The 24,977-nt window shown below is 36.2% G+C and overlaps 1 protein-coding gene and 1 long non-coding RNA gene across 2 annotated transcripts in view; one reads left to right on the top strand and one right to left on the bottom strand.

The window, feature by feature from the left end:
- Positions 1–24,977, bottom strand: part of Akap6 (A-kinase anchoring protein 6) — a 334,863-nt gene that overhangs the window by 182,251 nt on the left and 127,635 nt on the right. Inside the window, exons 6-7 of the mRNA XM_048362246.1 lie at positions 21,798–21,894; positions 20,326–20,489 (exon numbers count right to left, since the gene is read on the bottom strand). Of these exons, the coding sequence (XP_048218203.1) occupies positions 20,326–20,489; positions 21,798–21,894 (261 nt within the window). The remainder of the gene's footprint in view (positions 1–20,325; positions 20,490–21,797; positions 21,895–24,977) is intronic.
- LOC125363180 lies at positions 1,937–24,722 on the top strand. Its single transcript, XR_007213184.1, has 3 exons — positions 1,937–1,979; positions 7,156–7,165; positions 24,566–24,722. It is a non-coding gene; the product is annotated as an uncharacterized LOC125363180 (long non-coding RNA).

Below are 24,977 nucleotides of genomic sequence, written 5' to 3'. Positions count from 1 at the left end.
CTAAGTTTATGTTTAGTAGGATCTTTTCACTCAACAATATAGTTGGATAGGTCGTTCCTCTGCATTCTGGCACCACTGTTACTCATGTCAGCGATAATTCCGTTTTCCACTCTACTTTTTCCTTCCATTCTGCACAAAATAACTATTTTCTGACTCTTACAAACACCAGTCCATCAGGTTTCCATGTTTTTACGAGCAAATGATAAATACAATCAGAGTAGTCCTAAGCATACAAGTGGAGCCTGCTTATTCTTGATGGTTTTATAAAAGATAAAAATTTGGAAACTAGTAAAATAGAAAGGAGTGTATCATAGACCGAGAGTTTGAAGGCCTAACCATATATGCTGTAATAGGTAAAGCTATTTAGAAAGCATTTTCTCCTTTCACTCTCTTTTGAATCTTGTTTGTCCGCAACATAGGTGATCATTCTGTCCTCAGGGACTGACCCCACAGAGGCATTGCTGGTTGTTAAGCAGCAAGTGCCTAATACTTTGCAGAAAGAACTTACTAATGCATCTATAAGTAGATGCGTTAGGGAGGCCATATTTCTTTCTCAATTGGAATTGAGTCTTCTACAATTAGTGATGAAAAAGTAGGGACATGTGGAAAGAGAAAAGGGTTAAGTTCATGTGGCATCCTCTAGCAAATTGTCATTTTTAAGATGTGACTCTATGTATACTAAACCAAATAAGAGGAAATTATAAACTCAGAATCACCCAATCTCTTTACTGTAGATCTCCTAATTCATGTTAATAAATCTTAACATCAAAGATTCTTGACTAGGTAACATCGGAATAATTCCTAATAATAACAAAGTTTCAAATCATATTTCAAGAGCTCAGATCCTACATAACCTGAGGCTAGTAGGCCTAAATCCCAAGGCCTAGTTAACTTAAGAATATAATGTTAGAGCTGAAAACATGAAGATGTCACATACTGAAAGTTGGGATCTACAGAACCAATATTTTTGCACTGAAAAGGGAAACACAGAAATCACTGGATTCTGCATAAAAGGCATAGCCTGTGCTGACACTGATATTTTTGGTCCCTTAACAAAGCTCACTACCAGTACCACCACTAGTACCATCCAAGCTTGTCATGAGCTAGTGGGCTCTGAATATTGGTTCCTCAAAGTGTTTGTCTACAGGTTTTTCTTTTCCATCCTCTTCTCTTCTGCCTCTGCTTCAGATTCTACTTTTGGTCCTCATGTCCACCTTTTCCATGAATGTTAGTTTTGTTTCATTCGGTGACTCACTCCAAGTCCTTCACCTAGGGTTCCAGTTCCCCATTCCAGTTCTCATTCTACATGAGAATAGGGAATCAAACTCCTACCCTGATGGTAACTATAGGAGTATAGAAATATACATAATGTTTTTGCTCTTATCTGAGTTAGTCAAACAATTCTGCTATCTTCATATATATCATTTAATCTCTTCAACACCCTATAAGGCAGGAACACAGCATTGTCATTTCTCACTTACAGATGATATGACAGGTGCAAAAAGAGAAAGGATTCTCTGACTTGTTGATCCCTGGGTTTAGCACATTCCATTTGCTTTATGGCTTATAAATATGTGGCCTTATTGGAAGCTCTCAATTATCTAGTTTTGGAATTTTGTATATTTGTCTTTATTATTATTTCTAGTCTCAAAGATTTTCCCCAACAAAAAAACAATAACATTAGTTTTCAAAGAAAAAATATTAAATTTGTTTTTATATACAAAGCTCACCATTAATTATCATGCTATACATTTTTATTCTAAGTTTCATAAAATATTGGCTTAGCAAACCAACATAATTTTCCTGACCAGAACTAAAGATATTATTAAGATGTTAACATTATGTTAGTATTTGTTAGTATTCTCAATGAAATATCTAATATAACTTTAAGGAGAAAATATTTATTTATTTATTTATTTATTTTTTTATTTTTTTTTTTTTTTGCCAGTCCTGGGCCTTGGACTCAGGGCCTGAGCACTGTCCCTGGCTTCTTCCCGCTCAAGGCTAGCACTCTGCCACTTGAGCCACAGCACCGCTTCTGGCCGTTTTCTGCATATGTGGTGCTGGGGAATCGAACCTAGGGCCTCGTGTATCCGAGGCAGGCACTCTTGCCACTAGGCTATATCCCCAGCCCGAAAATATTTATTTTTGCTCATGGTTTCAGCCCAAGATCAGATGGCCCCATCACCCTACGCCTAAAGTGAGACAGAAAAGTATGGAGGGAGGAGAATGTGGCTAAGAAGCTACTCACCTCATAACAGCCAGAAAGTAGACAGCCAAGAAGGGGCAAAGGACATCTTTCTTAGACACAACCCTGGCGATTTTTCTCCTAACTATGCCTCCTATTTTACTTTTAACCACTTCCCAACAATACCATCATATTATGAATCTTTCAAAAGACTGGTATATTAAAAAGAATAGAAATATCAGAATCCAATCACTTCCCAAAGGCCCATCCATCAGCTGGATGCCAATCTCATGATACATCATTCTGAGGTGGGGGAAAGTCACTCGGTGACAATAAGTAACAAAAATGAAATATTAGAAATAAAATGGTTGTACAACAGAGTATTCTTTCATCCATCAACATTTGCTACTTTTGTTAGACTTAATGCAACTCTTAAGACACATTCAATTAAAGAATGATATTCTTAGAGAGATTATAGGACACAAAAAATACAAAATGAGATATACCTCATCCAAATTACACATTTTATTATGCTCTCTAAGAACTCAATAACATTTAAGTGAAAATTATACATTAAAATTATGGCAATAGTACAATTGCCCATACTTATCATTAATTCATAACTGGTTGGCCCAGGATGTTAGTGAGCTAACTAACTCATAAATAGCTCCATTTAACATGTTATAAAAGCCAGAGTTCCCCACAGAGATGTAGTAGGTTGCTTTCTTTTCCTTTTCTTTTTTAAAATGTGAACTGCAATTCTATAGAATATTTAGTATTAAAATATAGCTGGACTATATTCCACCATATCAATTAAATTTAATCAAATAAATTTTACATAACCTCAGATAGTATGAATACGCATATAAAACAGATGAAAATATTTAAGGGACTAAAAAAAATAAATGGACACCCACACAACATAAACATTCAGGTTTCTACTATAAAGTTTTGGGTTATTCAACAGCTTTTTGTTGTTGCTGTTACTGGTCCTGGGGCTTGAACTCAGGACCTGAATACTGGCCCCGAGCTTTGTTTGTATTCAGGGCTAGCACTCTACCACTTGAGCCACAGCACCACTTCTGGCTTTTCCTAAGAAGTTTCTTGGAGATAAGAGTCTCATAAACTTTCCTGCCAGGGCTAGCTTCAAACTTTGGTCCTCAGAGCTCTCAGCTTCCTGAGTAGCTAGGATTTTAGACATGAGCCACTGCACCCAGCTTCAACAAGCATTTTTTGAGAAAAGTAACAGTGGGATATATCACATTTTCCTTTGAGTTTACAAGACAATGAACAAGAAATGTTACCCATCTCTAGATAGCATAGACTTTGAAAACTATATTTCATACATAGTTCAAAAAGAATGCTATCATTGAAGCATAAATACTATAGGAATATATTAAAATGAGTGTTGTTTTGACACAGACGGCCACTGAGTGAGAGATAAAGGACTCGCATATTCTCTGGTATACTCTGGTAATGGAGACTGAACAAGTGTAGTTGGACAAAAAGATAGGGAGCTGAGTGAGAAGAGCAAAGAAGAAAGAACAAATAGGGTAATTTGAGAGACTAGAGGTAACAGTGTGGCTATACCAAAAGAAGACAAGGGAGACCAGAAAGACCTGACAAGAAAGAAAGGAATTGTATCATAAGTAGGCAGTGGAAAACCACTAAAGGAATTTGAGTAAAAGAGTTATAGTGAAAATAGGAAATTGGCAGAAAAGGACCAGTAGGAGGGTTAAACTCAGAGGACAATTTTAAAACTATGTCCTATGAGCCTGTAAGCTTTATAGAGATTAAAGACAAGAGGGCCAGAGAAGATCCAGGAGGTAATGAATAGAAGGCACAGTTCTTGATGCAGATTCTGGCTCAATGGAGAAATTCTATACTATTTTTTTTTCATGTATTGGAGCTATGAGTAAAATTTAGTTGGAAAAAACAGTGGCTAATAATTTTATATTTGAAAATTAAAAATCAAAGGAAAATGTTTTAGAGATTAGAAAGCTGAGGCTCATTTGAATCCATGAATGAGCTTTGGTAATAATAATTCTAGTAGAATACAGTCAAAGGTAAGCAGTAAGTTGAAAAGGGTTTTTTAGTTGTCTTTTTATTTGTGTGTTTTAAGTTAGGATTTAGCAATAGTGAAAAAAATAAAAATGTATTTTGGGATGTAATTGATTGTGAAATACTCAAACTAGGTAATTCTCAGAAGCCTATTTTATTAACCCAGTAAATTTGTTCCTTAGGTTTTTGCATCCTAGTAGCAGAAAATTTGAATTCCAACTCACAAAAGGTTTAAAAAGAAAGAAAAGTTATAAAAATAGAATGCTAAAGATACAACACCTTTAGGGCTGGATAATTCAGCTGATCGATGATATAAAACCTATTATCCTCCTCTGAACTTCTTGGCATATCAGGATAAATTCTCAACCTAGCTCCATTCATAATGAAAAAAAATTGTTAGAACACCTCAGTTTCTTGTCCTTGTAAAAGCATCCAGTGTTTGAAAGGGAATCTTCTCCACTTGCTCTGTCGTCTGTAGGGGAAGGTGTGGAAGCAAGCAGTGACACTGGGCTTTGAACTCATGTCCTCAAACTGCAAACTTGCAAGGCAAACACTCTTACCATTGAGCCATACATTCAGTCCTAATTTTTGCTCTTCACTTGTTATTTTTTAGATTAGGGTCTTACTTTCTGCCTGAACTTGTATCTGGCTGTGCTCTATCTGTTAGACTGCTCAGTAGCTAGGATAACAAGCATGTACCCCCTTGTGCAGATTTTCATTGAGGAATCTCAGAAACATTGTTCAGCTGGGGCTGGCCTTGAACTGTGATCCTAACAATCTCAGCTTCCAAGTTGCTATTAACACCTAGCTTCCAAAGTCCTATAGCAATGTCTCTTCATATTTCTCTGCCCAGAACTGTATCAATTGACTATGCCAAACCACTTATTAACATGGCAAAGAAACCCATATGGTTGCCTGATAAGCCTGATTCCACTGACTGGCTGAGGAAGAGGGACTATCTCACTTGAGTAAGGAAAAAGGTGGCTATGTCGACAGGAAAGTGGATTCACTTAAGAAAAAGCAGTAGGAAACTGGATGTTGGGTAGCCAATCCACAAAGCTTGCTATATTAAGTTTGATGAACATTGTTTGAGGCTGCTGTTGATGATTAAATCATACAGGCAACATCCCTAACCCACTTCTTTCGTACGAGAAGAAATGTGCTTTCATCTCCTGATGTCTAATTTTACCATTTACGGTTAGAAAGAGCTATTGATTGCATTGGAAAAATACACAAAACAAGAGCTTCTATTTCCAAGCATTAACTGACAGAAGGCTGTTGTGAGAGAATGTCTGCTTAAAATGCAGGATTGCCAAAGAGATTCTATCTTTAAACACTTTTACCTGATTTTCTTTTGTGTATTAGCCAATGGAGAACATTTGTTAAGCTTTCTGTGCACAACTGAGACTAAAAGAATCTTCAGGGTATAATAGAAGATGCTATTTGTTAAAGGTCTGAAGCAAAAACTCAACTGAAAACTACTGCACAATTGGATAAAATTAAAAAGTAATTACAAAGGAAGGAAAACATTCATAACATCACATTTACCTACATTCAACAATATCTTTGTCCATATCACTATTCTCTTTGTCTTCTATTGTACAGTTAATAATTCTTAGCCTTCAAACAAAAAAGGGCAATTTCCAATTACTGATTAACAGTACTAGTTACAAAGTACTCCCTTATTATTATTTCATGTCACTGTAAAATGCAACAAAAATTAATAGCAGCATTTTAGAATATACATTTTGCCTTTTCAGTCATATTTGCCTAATTAATTTGAGAGAAAAAGCACTGTGATATAATGTCATCAATCAGAATAGTCCAGAAAGCCAACTTTTAAAAACACATAGTTTATAGACTGGTTTGTTCAGAGAAAGAATTTGTGATCCCAAGAAAGTGTTGAGTAATGACGAAAATCCAACACGCTAAGTTGGCTGGCATTACCCTACAACAGTCACTATCAATGATGGTACTGAGTCTGTTTAGCACAGAATTATGAATTACATGTTGCTGTGATTAGTTCACTTTTGGATTTAAAAATAAGAAGTAAACATTTTGTGGATGGGAAACTGAAAAAGATACAAGAACTGAGACAAAGAAAAATTTTCTAAAATTCCTAATAATTCAAAATGCATAGCCCTCAGGTTATGGATGAACTTCAGAAGGTTTAGATAAATGCAATAACTTCAAATGCATTGATAAAACTTAATTTATCCCTTTCTGTTCTCACAATTGGACCAAATTCCTACTAGAAATGAATTTGATTTTAGCTAGATGGAACTAACCCAGTAAAATTCAGTATTCCTCCTCCTACCCTCTATACAATGATAACCTGAGTATGTGTGTGTATGTGTATACAGATAGATGTCTACCTATCTGTCTATTTATTGAGATCTATCTATATATGTGTATATATAGATTTATCTGTCTACTCATCTATCTGTCTGTCTGTCTATGATATATCAAGTGAAAGATGGCATGGAAATAAATTCAGCTGAGCTGTTTTAAAAAACACATGACAATTTATGTTTGTGTATGCTTCATAGAAGCTATGCTCCAGAGAAGTCATCTGGGACATTTTTCCGAGCAGAGTTCCTTATATATTTTTTTCTAGAAAGGTCCAGAAGAGTAGAAACTTTATTATGTTACCTAACCTCATTTGCCATTTACTAGAAGAATGTGTATGTACACAGATTACAGTGAAACAAATATGATATGTCAGAGATTAGACTTTGTTAGACATTCAAAAACTGGTATGATCTAGTTCTGCCCTTTGAATTTATGACAATTTAGAGACCTTTCCCTTTTCAGGTTCAGTCTCAGTTAACCTTGTTACAGAGCTTTAAAGTATAGACTACAAATTTCATCAGCCTGTGTGCTGGTCAGCTACTAAGTTATATTAGATGCTTTTAGGTGTTTTTTTTTAATTAGTTACTCAGAGTATATCTTTTCAGAAAGACTGTTTAAACAAACACCTAAGAAGTAAAATCTAATATCTATAAAAATAACCACACAGACCTGCTTCAAGGAAGTTTCATCGTAATAAAATCACATTTTTTGATAGCTGTGTTCAGAAAGAAAGGTAAAATGACTATTTTAAATGTTTAAAGATGGTCTTATTTACAATAAAAAGCAAGAGGTAAAAGGAAAGGGAGAATAGTATAGAAAGAAAGAGCAGATAGTAAAACAGGATTGTACCATTATTTATACAGCTCAGATAAAGATTGGACCATAAAGGATGAGCAGTTTGTCGTCAGCTTTTTTTTTTTTTTTTTTTTTTTTTTTTTTTTTTTTTTTTTTTTTTTTTTTTTTTTTGGCCAGTCCTGGGCCTTGGACTCAGGGCCGGAGCACCGTCCCTGGCTTCTTCCTGCTCAAGGCTAGCACTCTGCCACTTGAGCCACAGCGCCACTTCTGGCCGTTTTCTGTATATGTGGTGCTGGGGAATCGAACCTAGGGCCTCGTGTATCCGAGGCAGGCACTCTTGCCACTAGGCTATATCCCCAGCCCCGTGTCGTCAGCTTTTTAACCAAATAAAATTGGATAAAATATTTAAGATAAAATAGTATGTAAAGTGAGATAAACAAGGAAGTTTAGAATGCAGTTGCTACCTCAAGGAGTTTAAAGTCATAGTAGATTCATCTTGAAAGTTAACTACAAAAGCATACAAATAGAATTTCAGGACAACAATGGAAATAGTGTGATGTGGCTGTATGTGATTAATCACCAATTCATGGTACAAACAGTAAATACAATGCAGCTTGGAATGGATAGATATTATAGAAAATCTCTTTTGAGAAGGTGGGATTTAATTCTACTTTATTCTCCAAACTTTCCTTACCTTCAATCCTCCTTCTAATCAAATAATTTCTTGACTGACTAATCACATTGAATTTGATTTCATTCTAAATCCGTTGGCTTTCTGCTATACTTACTGTCACCTATCACTAGCATTCTTTCCTTCATGCCTATCTCATAAGATCTATTTTTTCCTCTTAAAACTCACAGCTCCACTCAATTCACTTCCTCTCTTTCATCAGAATCCTGTACGAATGTCTCCCTTATCCTGTATGGATGTTTCCAGACATCCAGGAGATATCTGAAACCAAAGATAATACCAAATCCTAAATATTCTCTATTTTTCCTCTGCATTCATACTTATGATGAAGTTTAATTTATAACTTAAGCATTGTACGAGATTATTAGTAATGGGGCGATATTGATCGAAATACATCACAAATGTGTGAACTGTAACAATAAAATCCCTCCCTGTACAATGAATGTAAGCTACCAAAAGAAGAGACTAACAATAAATGATAATAAAATAGGACAGTATATAAAATTGTGTAAATGTGGTTTCTCAAAATATCTTACTGCATGGTACTTATCTTTCTTCATGTCACGACAAGCACTTTAAGGCTTCTCTGTCATATCTGAAATGCCACCATCACTTTTCTTGCCCTTTAGAACCATTATTAAGTAAAATAAAGCTTACTTGGACACTTTGGTATCAAGACAGTCAACGTAGTAACCATGGTGGCTACTCTTAGGGTCGCGTCTAGTATGTAGCATAGACAGTCTAGACAAAGGGAGGACCCACATCCAGGCAGGACAAAGCAAGATGGCTGGAGAGTTTATCATGCTACTCAGAACAGAGTGCTATTATGAACTTGTAAATACATTTTGACATTTTACATTTTTTAAAATTTTTACCACTGTTGACTGTAGGGAACTGCTATTCATCTTCCTTCTTGTCTTCCTTGAAACTTTTTCAACTGTCCTTGTTTTACCAATCCTCATCCTATTCATGCTATAAGCATGCTAAATTCACTACTTATCCTATGAAAGTTCTTTTGATCTACATTACTACTATCCTCCTGTCATTATTCTGGTCAGCAGAGGTTGGGGATTTTACTGTTGAATATGCAGATTCTCCCATAATCCCTAATTTTAGCAAGGTATCCTGCTCCCACTTACTCCGGGCATCCTCAAGATTCATCATACCTTCACTTTATTCTCACACACAGTGTCTTATTTTGTCATATCTACTTTCAAGGTTACAGATATAATTTCTATTTGGGTGCCTAACCTACTTATTTAGCATTGATCTCTGCCCCCAAGCTATAGTTTGTATATAACCACAGAGATAATTTTTAGACTTATCCTATTCCTAAATCATTGTACTCAACCTGTTTATTCTTTGAAATCACCTAGGGAGGTATCAAAAATATTGATACCCAGGTTATATGTCCATATATTCCTACTAACTGGGCATAAAGGTCACTTTGTACTAAAGAGCTAATTATCATCCTCTTAAAAACTATTCCTTACCAAAATATGTTCGGCCTCAGTTAATGATAACACTATTTATTTATTCTTTTGGACTTCACAGGGTTGTACAAGGGGTTACAATTTAATGTGTCCAGTGGTTCTTAATCAGAGTCATCCCTTCCTTCTGGCTTGTCATGATCATTTCCTATCAGTCACTGTTAACCCTCCCCTCACCCTCCATTCCCTAGATACCAAATCCTACTATCTCTAATGCTAGAATGTCACTTTTCTCTCTCAAGAGTACATAGTCCTTCTTTTGAAATAAACTGCCTTTAGTTGCATATTAGTTTCTTAATTCAGTGATACCACTTGTTCTGTTAATTTACTGCTGTTTCCTGTTCTATTTTGTTTTATATTGCACATGTTGGGCCTTGACCTCATTCTCTTCTTTTAAAAAAAATTAATTTTATTGTCAAGGTGATGTACAGAGTGGTTAGTTGCATACCTATGGTGGTGAGTACATTTCTTGTCATACTTGTTACCCCCTTCCTTGTTTTTCTCCCACCTTCCCTCCTCCCCAGTCCTTTCCCACACCCTGAGTGGTACAGTAGCCTCTTCCTCAGTGCTGGCATTTCAGGCACATGGCTGACTACTGCGATATTTAATCCTCCTCTTTCCTCCTAATTGTACCTGACTATTTCAATGGCTAAATTAAATCATTAAAGCACTCATGGTATACTCTTTGTAACATAATGCTTTAGTCTGATATTCAGAACTTTCCAGATAAAACTCAAATTTTCCCAGGATTTAATCCTACATTAGGTCCTCACACCTTCTTACAAGAACATTATGCCTAAAACCGTCAAACTATTTATTTGCTTTTCATCATTGTCTAGATATCCATCATATGTTCGCTTTTCTATACTTCCTACCATTTGTCCTCCAGAATGTTTCCTCCCCAAATTTCTTTATTTCCCATGTGCCTTATTGAGGTATTTATCACAAAGCACACTTTAATTTTTTGAGCAAGGAAAAGGAGGGTATAGTATCTTATTCAAAGCCATATCATCACAGTTTAGTCACTCATTCAGTAGTCATTCATTTGAAGGATAATTAATAGCTATATAGAGACCATGGAAAAGCCATGAGCAACACAAGTAAAGGAAAACATGTTAGGAATATGGTTGATATACTATAACATGTATGAAATAAAATATTAACATGAATCTTTATTGACTATGAAGGAGGAATTACACAACAGATGAAAGGGTTTGACTTTTGCCTATGACATGCTCACAGCCAAGAAGCTGGTTATAGGTGTAGTGAAGGTCCATCATCAGCAAAACACAGAGAAAGCTGACAAGCAGCCAACTCAGAGGGCTTGCTGACACTATCCATGGTCTGCACACTCCACTTATGGACCAGATGGCCTCCTGACTAACTAGATGATGGCCTGACCTCAGACTGCGTCTGTACACCCACCATCCCTGTATACATGGCAAAGAAATGATGCATATATAGCTAATGAACATGCTAATGAGCCAAATCCAAGGTGGTAAGGAGGTGGCTCTGATATGTTAATAAGCCAACCCTAAGGTGTCTAGGCCAGGATCTTGGTAGCTAGTAAGCTCATCCTAAGGTGGCCCCTAGGTAAGACTCTGAAGACAGGCCGCAAAAGCTCAAGCAAAAGATTCTCAAGTCAGAGTGTATTTCCTCATGGACTCCAAGCTCCACACCCCAGCCTTGTAACTCTAGCCTCGAGGGATCTTTCCTGCCATCTAGAGCCTGCCTCTCCTGCCAGCCTCCCTTGTCCCAGCCGCAGGCTCCTTTCAGTGAGTGCCAGTGAATGAATGGCACACAGACTCAGTTCTAGTCGCATCATTGTTATATTATTAAATAGCATCTTGTGTTTGAGTCCTTACTGCATTACCATTACTACCACTATCATCTCACGTCTGGAGACCAGAAAAAGACAATTCGTAATAGATAATTTCTAAGAAAATTGCCTTGACAACCATGATTATGTAATATGTGTTTATAACCTAAGTTGTTTGGGGTTTTTTTGCCAGAAATTTTCAGAAGTTTGAATTACTGGCACTGTTGGGTAGAATGATATGAGACAGTTGAAGCCAAAGGCTTACATGAATCTAAATCATAGTAAGCCTGCTGAAAATGCTAACTATATTGATAAAATATGTTGTATAAACACATACATACATATACACATGGGTTATACAAGAAAATCTAGATGTTAATTGCAAAGTTATCAGGGCTTGAAGAGAAGGCGAGAGAGGAGGAAAGAGGAGGAGAAAGAAGAGATCACACACACACACACACACACACGTATGAAAACACTAATGTCTATGAAACTCACAGACATGGAATGAAACATGGAATAAAATGGGCAATGGTTTTTACCTACTACTAAATTTTACTGAATATATACTTCCTTCTTTCATCTTTTTCCATCTGTTCCTTTCTTTCCATTTGTCAAGTCTCTTTTTCAGGCTTTCTTTTTCCTCTGCCGGCCAACAGAGTACGAAAATTAGAAGCCCCCACCCAAATGAGAAATAACCCGAAGTCTACAATGCAATGACTTCTCAGCTGTGGCCTAGCAAAGCCGCCAATATAATTAATATTTCCTGAGAAACATTAGGTATAGTAGGAGGTAAAACTGGGAATATTCTGGTCTTTGTGGCAAAAAAAAATACTGTTGGGCCTTGACAAAAAGATACCCCTTTTAGTATCACAATGACATCAAGAGCTGTCTTCCAAATGAATTCTAAAGAGAAGGGCAAAACCTAGGTATCTCAATGCTTCTTGATTTCACTGGAGAGAAGAAATATTGTAGACAGGAGAACATTCCACCAAATATTTGGAATATTTAGGTGTTGAGTACATGTGTGTGCACAGTTTAAAGCACCATTTCATATGAATTTCTGAGCTAGTCGGTAAACAGAAGAACCAGCAGAGAAATCCCTTTAGCAGGCCGAGCTCTCACTTAGCTCAGTTGGCTCCCCTGCCAGGAACAACAGATTCCAGGAGAAAGTGTAAATCACACACAGGGGTAAATGTTTCACACTTTCAAAGAATTTACTTATTAATTTGCAAGCATTTTGTAGAAACAATTCTGTCTCTCACCTTTTTTTTGCTTATATACTTACAAATCATTTAAAAGTGGTGCCCTCTATTATATGTCAAACCACTCCTGTAATATATTTCAATGTAATATTTAAAATAGAACAAACAAAATATGAGTTATACTAAAAAAAGATGACTACTTTCCACTGCATCTAAACATGTGTCCAATATTATACATTTTTATAGCTCTAGGTATTATAGAGTCTGAGCTTAGGCACCCTAACACAAAGCAGGAAAAGGTTTAAAAAGAAGTTAACTTGCCTTAAAACATTTCCTTGTATTAATCAGAGACATCAAACAATTATGTTACAAGATTCTTTTCTTATCAAGGCCACTCACAATGGAAGTATAGTATAAAAAGAGCAAGACAAGTGTGGTCTTATACTCCATATAGGCCATGATAGAACCACTAGATGTTCTTTGATCTATGACATGTTTTTATTTTCTTAACCTTTTTTTCATCAATTAGAGTGGAATACTAAAACAATCTCTCATCATGGATGCACCCTTACATCCGATAGTATACAAATTTAAGAGCTTTAAGAAGATTAGAGAAACGATTTTTATTCAATTCGGTCACACATTCAGTAATACTCATCTTCAAAACAGTAACTCTTTTCTACTTCTTTCAAAAAATATGGTTGGAAAAAAGTTGCCTTTCTGATAACAAAATCCATAAAGGAGTATTGAAAACTCCATAGTAGAAGAACGAACTCTCTCTAGATACTGCAAGTCACGACTATTTCAGCAGGAAGGAAACTGGGTTAGATACTGATTCTTATGTGCATTCAGCATGGAAGAGCTAGACTTGGTAATGCGTTCTCTACTCATTTGCTTGCATCAACCTCATTCCATTTCTACCTGCCAACATCCTAATTAAGATGATCTGAATCTCAGGTGATCTATTATTCTAGATCTAAGATAGCCTAAACTACCTAAGACAACATGTTACACTGTGTGCTTACACTGAAATGATAAGACTACTGAGCAGAAAAGCATGTCTTTTCTTGTCTGGCTCAGGACTAGGAAGTTTCTGTGAACACTCAATAAATTGCAGCCAGGCCTTTGCCTAGTGTCTTTTTTAAAACTACATTAGGTACAACCTATTCTACCATTTCAGCTACTTTTTGATAACATATACTTGTGTTATGCTTTTGGCATAAAGAAGAGAAAAAAGTATCTGGGACAGTGTTGGCTACATGTGTATCAGTGTACATGGAACTAACAACATTACAAACACCTATTCATCACCTTAATGCTGTTTCTGAAAATCCTCTCCTAAAACTTCTCACTACCTATGCTTGTCGGCCAGAACAGAACAGTAAGAAGAGACTTTGCCTTGTCACACCAATGCTTTGAAAGAATCAGAATCAATTTTATTCCAGAATGATAAATATACAGTTGCCCGATAACTCAAGAAGCACCATAACATACAGAGAAAACATCTTGAGAAGGTGTTCCTCAAATCAACCCACTTATACTTCTTCAGTTATAGAAAATTACCCATAATTCATTTGTATAACTACTAGGTTAAGATTTAAGCGTCTGCGAGATCCAGACCCTGAGTTCTATCTGCATTACTAAAAAAATTAAAATAAAAAAGACACTCCAGGCCTCTAGTAAACAAATACAGCCAAAGGTGTGTTAATACTGGCCCTCTCTCACTTGTTATCTAAAGAAAGGTCAAATTGCCAGTAACACACCAAAGTTAGAGGCCACACAGATGTCCGTTCTCAGTCAATATCTGAAACAGTCACTTGTATGGCTGAGCAAATATATTTTTTAAATGTATGTAAGCTTACTCTCTGGCTATTGTTGAACAGATATCATTGAAGACTTTCAGCTTCTGATATTCACTTCCAAAGGATGATGACTTCAATCTAAAAACCTCAAAGACGGCAGATAAAATAAGCACCATCCTAGAGTTCAAAGTAGCTAACCTTTTGTCTCCTTCCACTAAGAAAATGAAGGTGATGGTTAGGATCCATGCTAGCTCACCCTTCCAGTGGCTGTAAAGTTTTCTGAATTTACAATAAACCTCTCAAACATTCTTTGTTCTAGAAAAGTATCTGTTTCCTTAAAAAGGACAAAGGAGCTGTTGTTGCATGCTTTCTGTGATGTAAAGTTTGATAAGTTATGTGGGGAAATCTTGGCCTTGATTCTAAGACATCTGTAATGATGCATGTTTTAAGAGAGAAAAGTAAAGAAATAGAGGATAAGAACATTTTAAAGGAGGCAATGTAACAAAATTAATGCTTTCTTATTTTCAGAATTTTTTTGTTTTGCCTTGAAAGGTCAAAAGCAGAATGCAGCCTTTGTTAGGCACTGAATAGTCACGTGTTTTGAAATCTTTCTAGCTATGCACCATTAAAAAATTAACATACTGAAAGAATAGTTTAAGGTGATAAAACTTTTACCAATCTATCTTAAAATACATAATTACGAGGATATTTTCAATTCTTGGATGTGAGTGCTAAAGCTGTATTTCTAGTACTGCTGAATTCTGTTCTATATTTCCATGTATAAAAGATCTCACAGTCCTGGGAAAACACTTTTTAAAAAAATGAAATACAACAAATAAGGTATGCTGCCGAGTCCTGGGGGAGAAGTTTCCCAGAGTCTTTGAATTTCCTCCTATCCTCCTTCTTTACAAGATTTCTAAGACCAAGTCCTTTTCTGCAGTCTCTCAAACAAGGTAAAAAAGAAAAATACCCCCTAGATATATTCCTTAGATTTTCTATTATGCTTCTCAAGCTCCCAGTAGCTTCTGAAGTAAACCTAAGCTGAATTCTGGAGGGTTTTTTATTATTATGTTTTAATTTTAGTTCTTTTTTGGGTCTAAGATGAAAGAGATGATCATAACTGCTGTGCTTGGAGATCCATTTTGTGCCACAATTTGTACATGACCTGTGCAAGGTCACGTCACAGAAAGAAGACTGACATGGAAAAAGGCTGAATCCAGCTTTTTAAACTCAAAGAACTTTAGTAATAACTCATTTAAGCTTGAAGTATTTAGTACAATATGGCAAGAGAAATTATTTTTTGAATAGTATACACGTGCATGTATATATGTATTTTAATACCATATAGTATATTTATTTTTGTATGGAGACTCATGATGGCTTTGATTATGTCAATTACTCTTGAAACCACTCATTAAGGATCACATCTTGTCATGTCATGAGCCTTAGGGCAGATGACAGCAAGCTAGCCTTAATCACCATCTGTGGCAGCAGACTCTGGGTTCAGGGGTACCGTACCTTTTGATACCTCTAGGTCTTTGCTCATGCTATTTTTGCTGACAGTTAACTACAGGTTATCAAAAACACATCTGCCCTTCATTTAAAAACATTAACACCCCGAATGACTTCCTCAATACCCTTCCATGTGCACGTACAATACTTTGTACTACTTCCTATTAGTTTTACAAAATCTATTATAATTGTTTATTGACTCTATCTTTAGAGTATGAAGGCTTGTCCATATGTTTACCCTTATTTGGCATTGTCTCTGTGCCAGGACTTGTTCTAAGCACTTAAAATCTGCACTGCAACCTTTCAAGGTAGATATTACTGTTAACTGTATTTTAAAAAGACACAGGGAAGTTGTTTTCTCAAAGACACCCAGCTAAAAAGTGCCATGAATTAACTTTAGGCAGTGTGACTTCAGAGTTCAGATGCTAAAGGGAGAGCCCTATGCCTCTCTATCATTCTGGTCATCCTGGAGACAAAAAGAAATAGTTCATAAACATAAAACAAATGAAAAGATTGGTCATTCTAATTTTTCCTCTTCTTCCTAAGCTTAAATGAGAAGTGTATTTTTTGTCTTAAACTAATTTTACCTATACCTTTGAGTAAGGATGTGTTTATTTGTAGAGAAAAATCCAGCCTAGGAAGGGAACTTTGCCTGGTGGTGCCAGGTCAACATCTTAAACTCCTCATGCTTCCTCCAGGTTCCATGTCTCTAGATAGCTACACAACCTCACATTGTGACTGTTCTTAGAGACACTCTTCTGCATATATGATGACATGAAAATACTTTGGAATATAAATTGCTATTAGTAGGAACTACATGTAGGCTATTTGCTGTAAACTAATGAGACTTGAGGCAATTTTACTTTTGCATTTATTTAAATAGAAGTCTTTTTGTTTTCTTTTTCTTTCATTTTTAAGAGCTCAGACACCCAAATCATTATAAATCAGTTATATTTATTTGCTTTCCTTATACTTAAATTCATATCCCAAGTTCCCTTAGGCTCAGTGTCACTTATTTTATCTTCAAATAACTTTCTTTTAAAAATTATTTATTTCTTTATTGTCAAAGTGATGTACAGAGGGATTACAGTTTCATAAGTAAGTCAGTGCATACATTTCTTATCCAACTTGTTACCTCCTCCCTCATTCACCCCTTTCCCCCTCCCCATTTCCCTCTCCCTCCATGAGTTGTACAGTTGGTTTATACCACATAGTTTTGTACGTATTGCTGTTTCATTGGTTCATCTTTTATCCTTTGTCTCTCGATTTTGGTATTCCCCTTCCCTTCCCTAGTTCCAATAAACATTTATACAATATCCAGGGTACTAAAATCAGTTACAGTGACAGCAGGATAAAACCATGGGAAAGAAAGACTAAAGAAAAAGGTATAATTTCACACGGTATGTTGAAAATAACAACAACAATGATAAACCACTAGTTTCCATAACTTGAGAGTTCATTTCGCTTAGCATCGTCTTATGTGTTCATATGTGCATAGCTATTGAGCTACTGCGATCTTCTGCTAGGATTATCCTAGATGTGTACTAATTATTCCCAATGAAGGAAACCATAGAGTCCATGTTTCTTTGGGTCTGGATCACTTCAATAAGTATGTCTTTTTTCCATGTCTTTCCATTTCCTTCTGATAGAAGCATAGAATTCCATTGTGTATATGTACCACATTTTCTTGATCCATTCATCTACTGAGGGGCATTTGAGTTGGTTTCATATTTTAGCAAAGACAAATTGTGCTGTGATGAACATAGTTGTGCTGGTGGCTTTGGTGTGGTCTTGCTTATAATCCTTTGAGTAGATGCCCTCAAATAACTTTTTAATCATTGTATTTACTTGTATTCATAATTTTTCTCTTTATAATAACTCTTGTTAATTGTAGAGATTTGAACATTTCAAAGACATTTAAATTAACCATATATTAAGATCATTTCTACTTTTGAAAAAATCTCTTTCAAAACATTACTTTGTAATGGCTGTATAATGTCTTACTAAGATACAGCACAATTTAACTACATGGTCCCAGTTTTAAACAATGCCAGTTGATACCAACCTTTAACTACTTTAAGTAACACTATGAAGACATTTATTCATGGGGTGTCTGTAATTGTGCAGAAAAAAATAACCTTCTTAGAGCCCATTATAGTGCTTCTGGGAAGCTTGGAGGAATACAGGCTTGAAACCCCTTAAGCAATTTGCTTCATTCTTCCCAATATCCTCTACCAAAAAATACTTAGAAGTACCTTTTAAACTGTCCCTATTGGTGGAATTACTTATTTTCAACACAGTAATTGGACCATCTCTGGACATGCACTTTGGGCATATCCTTCCTCTACCTTCATTTAGCTCACTCCACCCATGCATGGCTAACACTACAGCTCAGGAAAAAGGTTCCCAGGCTGCAAATCAGTATCACTATCCACTTACTCCAAGGCCCTTCCCTTAGCTGACAACATATATCTGTCCTTCCCAACCTCAAAGAAGCCCTCTCAGATGCCCACTGTCAGCCCAGCCTCCTATTAATCCCTTCTTCCTTTTTCATAGCATACTACAATCTGTGAAGCCATGAATTATTAGAATCTGTCTCTCTCATTTTACCACAAACTCCATTGAAACAGGCCTTGAGTCTAATTGTTAACCTCTAATGCTTGGTACTATACAATGACCAGTGAGGGAGCAGTGGTTAACAAAAATGGGCTCCAGAAGTAAAGAGTGCAGATGCAGCTCTGAGCTCTGTTAGTAGCTCTGTGCGTTTAGGCAAGCTGTTTAACCTTTCAGTGCCACTATTCACTTCATTAAGATTATAGTAGAACTATTTTACGTTTGTTCTGATACGTAATTGAGCAAATAGAGAAGATGCAATGCAGAAGTACTGTAGAATACCATCTGCCATGTAGAATGCATCTAATATAACCCCTAAAAGTACTCAGTACCTTCTTGTCAAGCAAACAAAACACAGCTGAGATCTTACTTGTGTCCTTTCCTACCATTCTTCACTCAGTCCCTTTCAAAGTGAAAACCCAGACAACTTCTCCCTACAGCAGGCTCCTTAAACTAGCTCCTCGTCTGCCCAGAGTGGTCTGATGAATACACTCTCCCCACCAGGTTATATTATTTGTAGCTTTGATCCTTTCATCAAATCACTTCCTAAAATATGTGCTCATATGCCAAGCCACCTCTCCTTCAAGTATTTCCTGAAATGTGACCCCCTCCACAGAGCCCCCTTTATGTGGAACTGAGCTCATCATTCTATCCTTGTTTCCAACAAATAAATGAAAGGTTTTTGTGGTTTGAGGTTCTGAAACCTGAACTTTTCTTCACTGGTTGTGTGGGTCTCAGAACTCCAGGGCTAGTTCGGGGCTTTCCTCTGCCTTACATTAAAGAATTAAGAGTTTCAGAGGCAACATGTTTGTTTATCTTGCTCTGTGTACATTTAGCACAGTGCCAATCCACATGGATGTGATTTAACTGTGATTTAATGATGATTTGCTTACTTTGCCCTTGTCAGGAATAAGACTATGAAGTTATAAATCTTTTCCCCCTTTGTCAAATTAAGTTTCAGTGCTAAGTCTACTATGTGACTGGTTTTCTATATTTTGTTTCACAAAAGAATAGAGAGAAATTAACAAAAAGTAGAGAAAAATGGGAAATGAATACAATTTCCACATTGTGAGTCCAAATATATCTTAAAAACAGTAACATTTTATATTAAAAAGTGCTTTATTTAAAGTTTAGTTGCATATGCTTCACAAGTTATTTTGTAAATCTAAAATGGATAACCAAAACATGTCAATACTCATTTTTAAGATACTTGATGTATTCAGTGCATGCACCATTATAGAGAACTTACACTCAGAGCAAAAAGATTTGTAGCTAAGCACATGACCTTCTTCCCACTACAATGACCATCCCCTAATTAGGCAATGCATCTGATAGTCATTAACAGGAATGAGATAATGAATCACTTTCTCTCTTCTTTGTTAATTTGCTGTAACCAAGCGGCTAATGGATGTCAGAGCTGAGTGATTGCACTGATTATAGTGATTTATAGTTGCAACAAAACAATTTAAAACCATTCTGATTATTCATGTTAAAGATGCTTTATGTTTTGTTTACTAAATGTTTTATGTCCCCTTTTCTCCCACCTCTGAAGTACTGTCACCCTTCTATCCTGCCACTTTGCACAAAAAACAAACCTCATTCTGGAAAACTTGAAAGTTTCAGGGTTTTTTTTAAAGCCATTTCGTTTTGTTTATATAGAGATAGATAGCTAGATGGATGTATAAAGTTTACCCACTAGAAACGAAAAGCCTTAGGGGTGGAAAGAAAACTTCAGTGGTGCCTAGTTCAAAAGAAGACAGAAATAAGAGGAAATAAGGCAAACTTCAAGCTACTTACCTTGGGGCTTCCAGTCCCTTCCTCATCCTCCACAGACACATCAGTAGCCAGGATCTTGGCTTTGATGGTATCCAGGGCTCTGAGAATCCAGCTGTGTTGCCGTTTGATTTGCCTCTGCAGCTCTTTCCATTGACTTGCAATCATCTTCAGCATGTCCTTCAGTCCTTCTCCAAAAGGAGGGAAAAGTACAAGTTGTGGACCTGGCTGCAGCTTTATCCACTTTTATTTTTTTATTTAACAAATGAGGTGGCTATTTCAAACAATATCCGGGTTTTTAAAGGACCTTACCCTCAATTGCCATATTAGCATTTGTCACTCTGAATAGACTGGCAATTTTTGACACAAGACATAAGGACACAATACAGGGATAACAACATACATGTAGATGTCAGTAACTGAAAAAGCACAGGTGGAAAAATCATGATGTACAAAAAGAATACGAGAGCTTCAAATTATAAACAAATGGTTCTGTGTGTGTCTTGTAGAGACTTTATAATGATCAGAAAATGCATGGAAATGGAAATAAGGAAAGCTAGTTGTAAGAGGAATAAGAATTGAGACAGCATTCTTAAACATCAATATAGGCAATTAATACTGTATTTTATTTATCTGTAGTAAGTTCAAAGGGCCATGTTGTAATTCATCTACTAGTTGTTTTTTTTTTTTTTTTTTTTTTTTGGCCAGGCCTGGGCCTTGGACTCAGGGCCTGAGCACTGTCCCTGGCTTCTTCCCTCTCAAGGCTAGCACTCTGCCACTTGAGCCACAGCTCCGCTTCTGGCCGTTTTCTGTATATGTGGTGTTGGGGAATCGAACCTAGGGCCTCGTGTATACGAGGCAGGCACTCTTGCCACTAGGCTATATCCCCAGCCCCATCTACTAGTTTTCTACTATCAGCATAACTATAACCAAAGGACAAAAGTATTTTATATTTATAATCTGTACTTATAAATATATTAATAATAGCCTAAAAATTGGTCTAAGGCCAAAAACTCTGCTAATGTGAAGACCAGAAAAGAACATGCAAAATGTTCATGTGTTTGAATTCACAGGGAAATAATCAAATACCCCTAGACTGCTAGCTTAATATCTGTAATGATATCTATAAGTATCCAAATACATATGCATTATAAGTATAAGCAAAAATTCTCATTCATTATCTTAATGTTCTTTTCAGAGCTCTTATATCAAAAATCATGTCAATATGAGGTTTTCAGGGATGTGATTTCAATTGAAGCTCAGGTGAACAGCAAGCCCAAAATAAAATGAACAGACCATTTGGAGGCAGTATTTCATCTTGTAAGTATCACAGCATTGTATGCAGTATATGAAACATTTATAAATCTTGAAGGTCAATCTGATAATGTAAATATTAATAATACATAAGGAAGTGAATATATGCAGTAATTTACAGCAATGCTTCTTCATTCTTAATAGTCTGGAGACATAAAGACTTGCAATATTTCAGGATTTACCTGCTTTGTGGGATGCAAGAAGCTCAAGAAGTTGCTGTCCTTCCTCCTCCACGCCTTCCTTGAGAGCACAGTGACTGTCCACATTCAACTTAAAACTCTGTAAAGAAAAAATACAAGCAGCAAACTCTGACAAGTCAGTTGCAAATAAAACATCCATATAAAATTACATGGTACTTCTTATCAAGAACCACACAACCCACTTTACCTAATAGACACATTAATTTGCAATACTAAAAGCTATTGATATTTGGGTCTGGGCTCAAAATATTTCCATTAGATTACAGAGTGCATCTGTTCAGAAACAGCTGACAAATCTAAAAATTCATTAGGTTTTTTTGAAAAGTCACATCTCGTAGGCTGTATCAACAATAGCAATGTTCTATAAAACACACTGAATTTCTACCAGCACATGTGAGCTCGTTTCTTCATGTTTTAAAAATAATAGTGATAGAACTATTTATGAAACCATAAAAATTGGCAGAAGATATTGGCCTTCTTCATACATGCATAAATCCATTAATACAACAGAGCTTGTTTCAGCAGTTTCTCAGATATTGCATAACATAGAATATACATGTGAACTTAGGTGCTATCTGAAGGGGGGAAATGAAGAGTTAAAAATAAACCCCATTTTCAAGCAGCCCCCGTTTTGTTGTCTGAGCAGACCCAGGGCAAGCTTATTAGGGCCCAGCTGGTCAAGAACTCTAACCACCTGGGAATGCTTAACTCTAACCACCCCTAGAATGCCTCGAACCCTGAGCCAATCAGATTTGTACCTGTGTCCTAATCTTGCTTGAACACCTGATTGCTGTAACTTTGTTTTTTGCCTTTATAAGCCCTGTGTAATTGCAGCTTGGGGCTGGCTCCTAACCTCCGCTATGTCAGTGGGTAGGACTAGGCCCGGGCTACGGCCCACTTGAATAAAGCTTTGCCTTGCTTTTGCATTTCGGAATGTCTGAGTCTCGGTGGCCTTCTTGGTGGTCGTTTCGTGACTTAGCATAACACTATCTTTTCAAGTCTTTACTTTTTAAAAGTTTATTCCTTAAAATATGATGCCTTATAAATAAATCAGGAGCATTTGCTATCATTATCATCATCCAAAAGACAAAAACAGCTATCACAATTGAAATCTAACTCATAACAATTTATATCAGGAAGCCTTTCTTCCCTAATGCATTCTGTAGTATCAATTACTCCTTTCTTTCTGATACTTATACTGTTTCTATTGTAGAATTCATCATTCTATGTGTTGCTTTATTTCCACCTTTGTCTACTAAATTGTAAGTAATTTGAATAGTTTTCATTATCACATACATCTCCATGTCACATACAAGGTGTTCAATAAACTGTTGCAAACAGTGGACATTTGTTGAACTTGATCAATAATATTCACTAAAGAGAAATACTTGCTTAAATATTTTAAGAAGCATGAATACTTTTCAAAAACATTCATTTCTAAATGTTATAGGCATTACAACCACAGCCAGTCACAGAAGAGTAATCATAATAACCAATGGAATGAATCAGCGGTTAGTTTTCATCGTGAAAATTCATGCCTTGATTCAACTAATTAGAACAAGGCAGGTTTTGAAACACGCTATGTGAAATTTTGGCTTTCTATTATAGGGTAATCAGAAAAAATAAACATGTTGACAGGCAGGCACCAATGGTTCATGACTATAACCCTAGTTGCTCAGGAGGCTGCAAAGTTCAGGAGACTCTTCTCTCCAATTAACTACAATAAAAAAAAAAAAACCGCTGGAAATGGAGCTGTGGCTCAAATGGTAGAATGATAGCCTTGAACAAAACAGCTTAGGGACAGAGCCCAGGGGACAGGCGCACACACACACCCATACCCCCTCACCCCACCCCCACACTGTATGCTTTGCTCTCACTAAATATTCATTTACAAATAGGGGCATACATTGTCCCATGCTTGTATTGAGAATATTTGACAGAGATTCAAAATGATACAATCTGAGTTAGAATGCAGTTTGGATTCAAAAGATTAAACAATCATGAGTTGTGAAATCAGGTATTCATTCATTCAGTTATCTAGAAACCATGTGCAGGGCCTGCTCTGTGCCAGGCAATAGAGAGGTAAAAAGACTATTTCTGATAGCAGAGGTCAATTGCATATCTTATTAGGAGAAAGAAGTGTATCCTGAGTCTTATTGGATGATTAATGGTAAGGCTAGACTCTTCATTTCTTCATGGATAAAAGTCTTTTTAAAATGAAGTAGATAGAAACAGAATTTTTAAAAGGATCTGAGAAAGAACATGTAGTATAAAGATAAGAATTTTAACTAAAAAAGAAGATTAAAATGATGATTTTTCACCTAACTTTCTTTCATAAGCCACAGTAACATTTCTGAGAAAAAGAAAACTTTTTTGAAATTGGATTTAAGTTACTAAATATATTTCATGGTACACAGTTTAACCTTCACAATGATGAAAATTATCATTCTACTCTACATAGCTTATGACGTCTATGAAGTTTAACAATAAAACAATTTCTTCCATTTCAGGTGATATGTACATTACTTCCCTTCTGTTTAGTAGCATCTGTTCCCTCTTTCTGCCTCATTCCTTTCTTCCCATCCCCCCCCCCATGAGTGACTTTGTTCACTTTCATCAATGTCCGGTGTAGCTGATGGTTCCCTCTGATATATTATTAGTTTCACCCATTTTCCACACATTCTGTGCCCTCCTCCCCACGTCCCTTAGGTGTGCTTCTGTATACCCCATATATGAGGTAGAGGATATAGAATCATCTAAAAATAACAGGACATTTTCAGATGAGAACCTTTCTTTCCTTTTCTTTGGGGTTCTAAGAGGCGCTTGGGTCTTGCTATTTGGTGCTTTTCTCCCACTGCTGTCCTCTTTTGTTTTCATTGTGTTTTGGTATCTTGAGTCCTGTTTACTTTGTTCTATCTATATGCTGTTCGTCTCTGTGTTTCTGGCTTATCTCGCTCAAAATGATTTATTTTAGTTCCATCCATTTCCCAGCAAATGTCATTATTTTCTCCTTTCTAATGGCAGTGTAAAATTCCATTGTATATAGGTACCACATTTTTTTGAGTCCATTCATCTGTAGTGGGGCACATGGGTTGCTTCCATATTTTGGCTATTGTGAACAACTCTTAAATTCAGATAGAAACACACACACACACACACACA

Source organism: Perognathus longimembris, chromosome 14, assembly GCF_023159225.1.
Source record: "Perognathus longimembris pacificus isolate PPM17 chromosome 14, ASM2315922v1, whole genome shotgun sequence".
NCBI classification, from domain to species: domain Eukaryota; kingdom Metazoa; phylum Chordata; class Mammalia; order Rodentia; family Heteromyidae; genus Perognathus; species Perognathus longimembris.
This window is presented reverse-complemented; position numbering and strand designations above follow the sequence as displayed.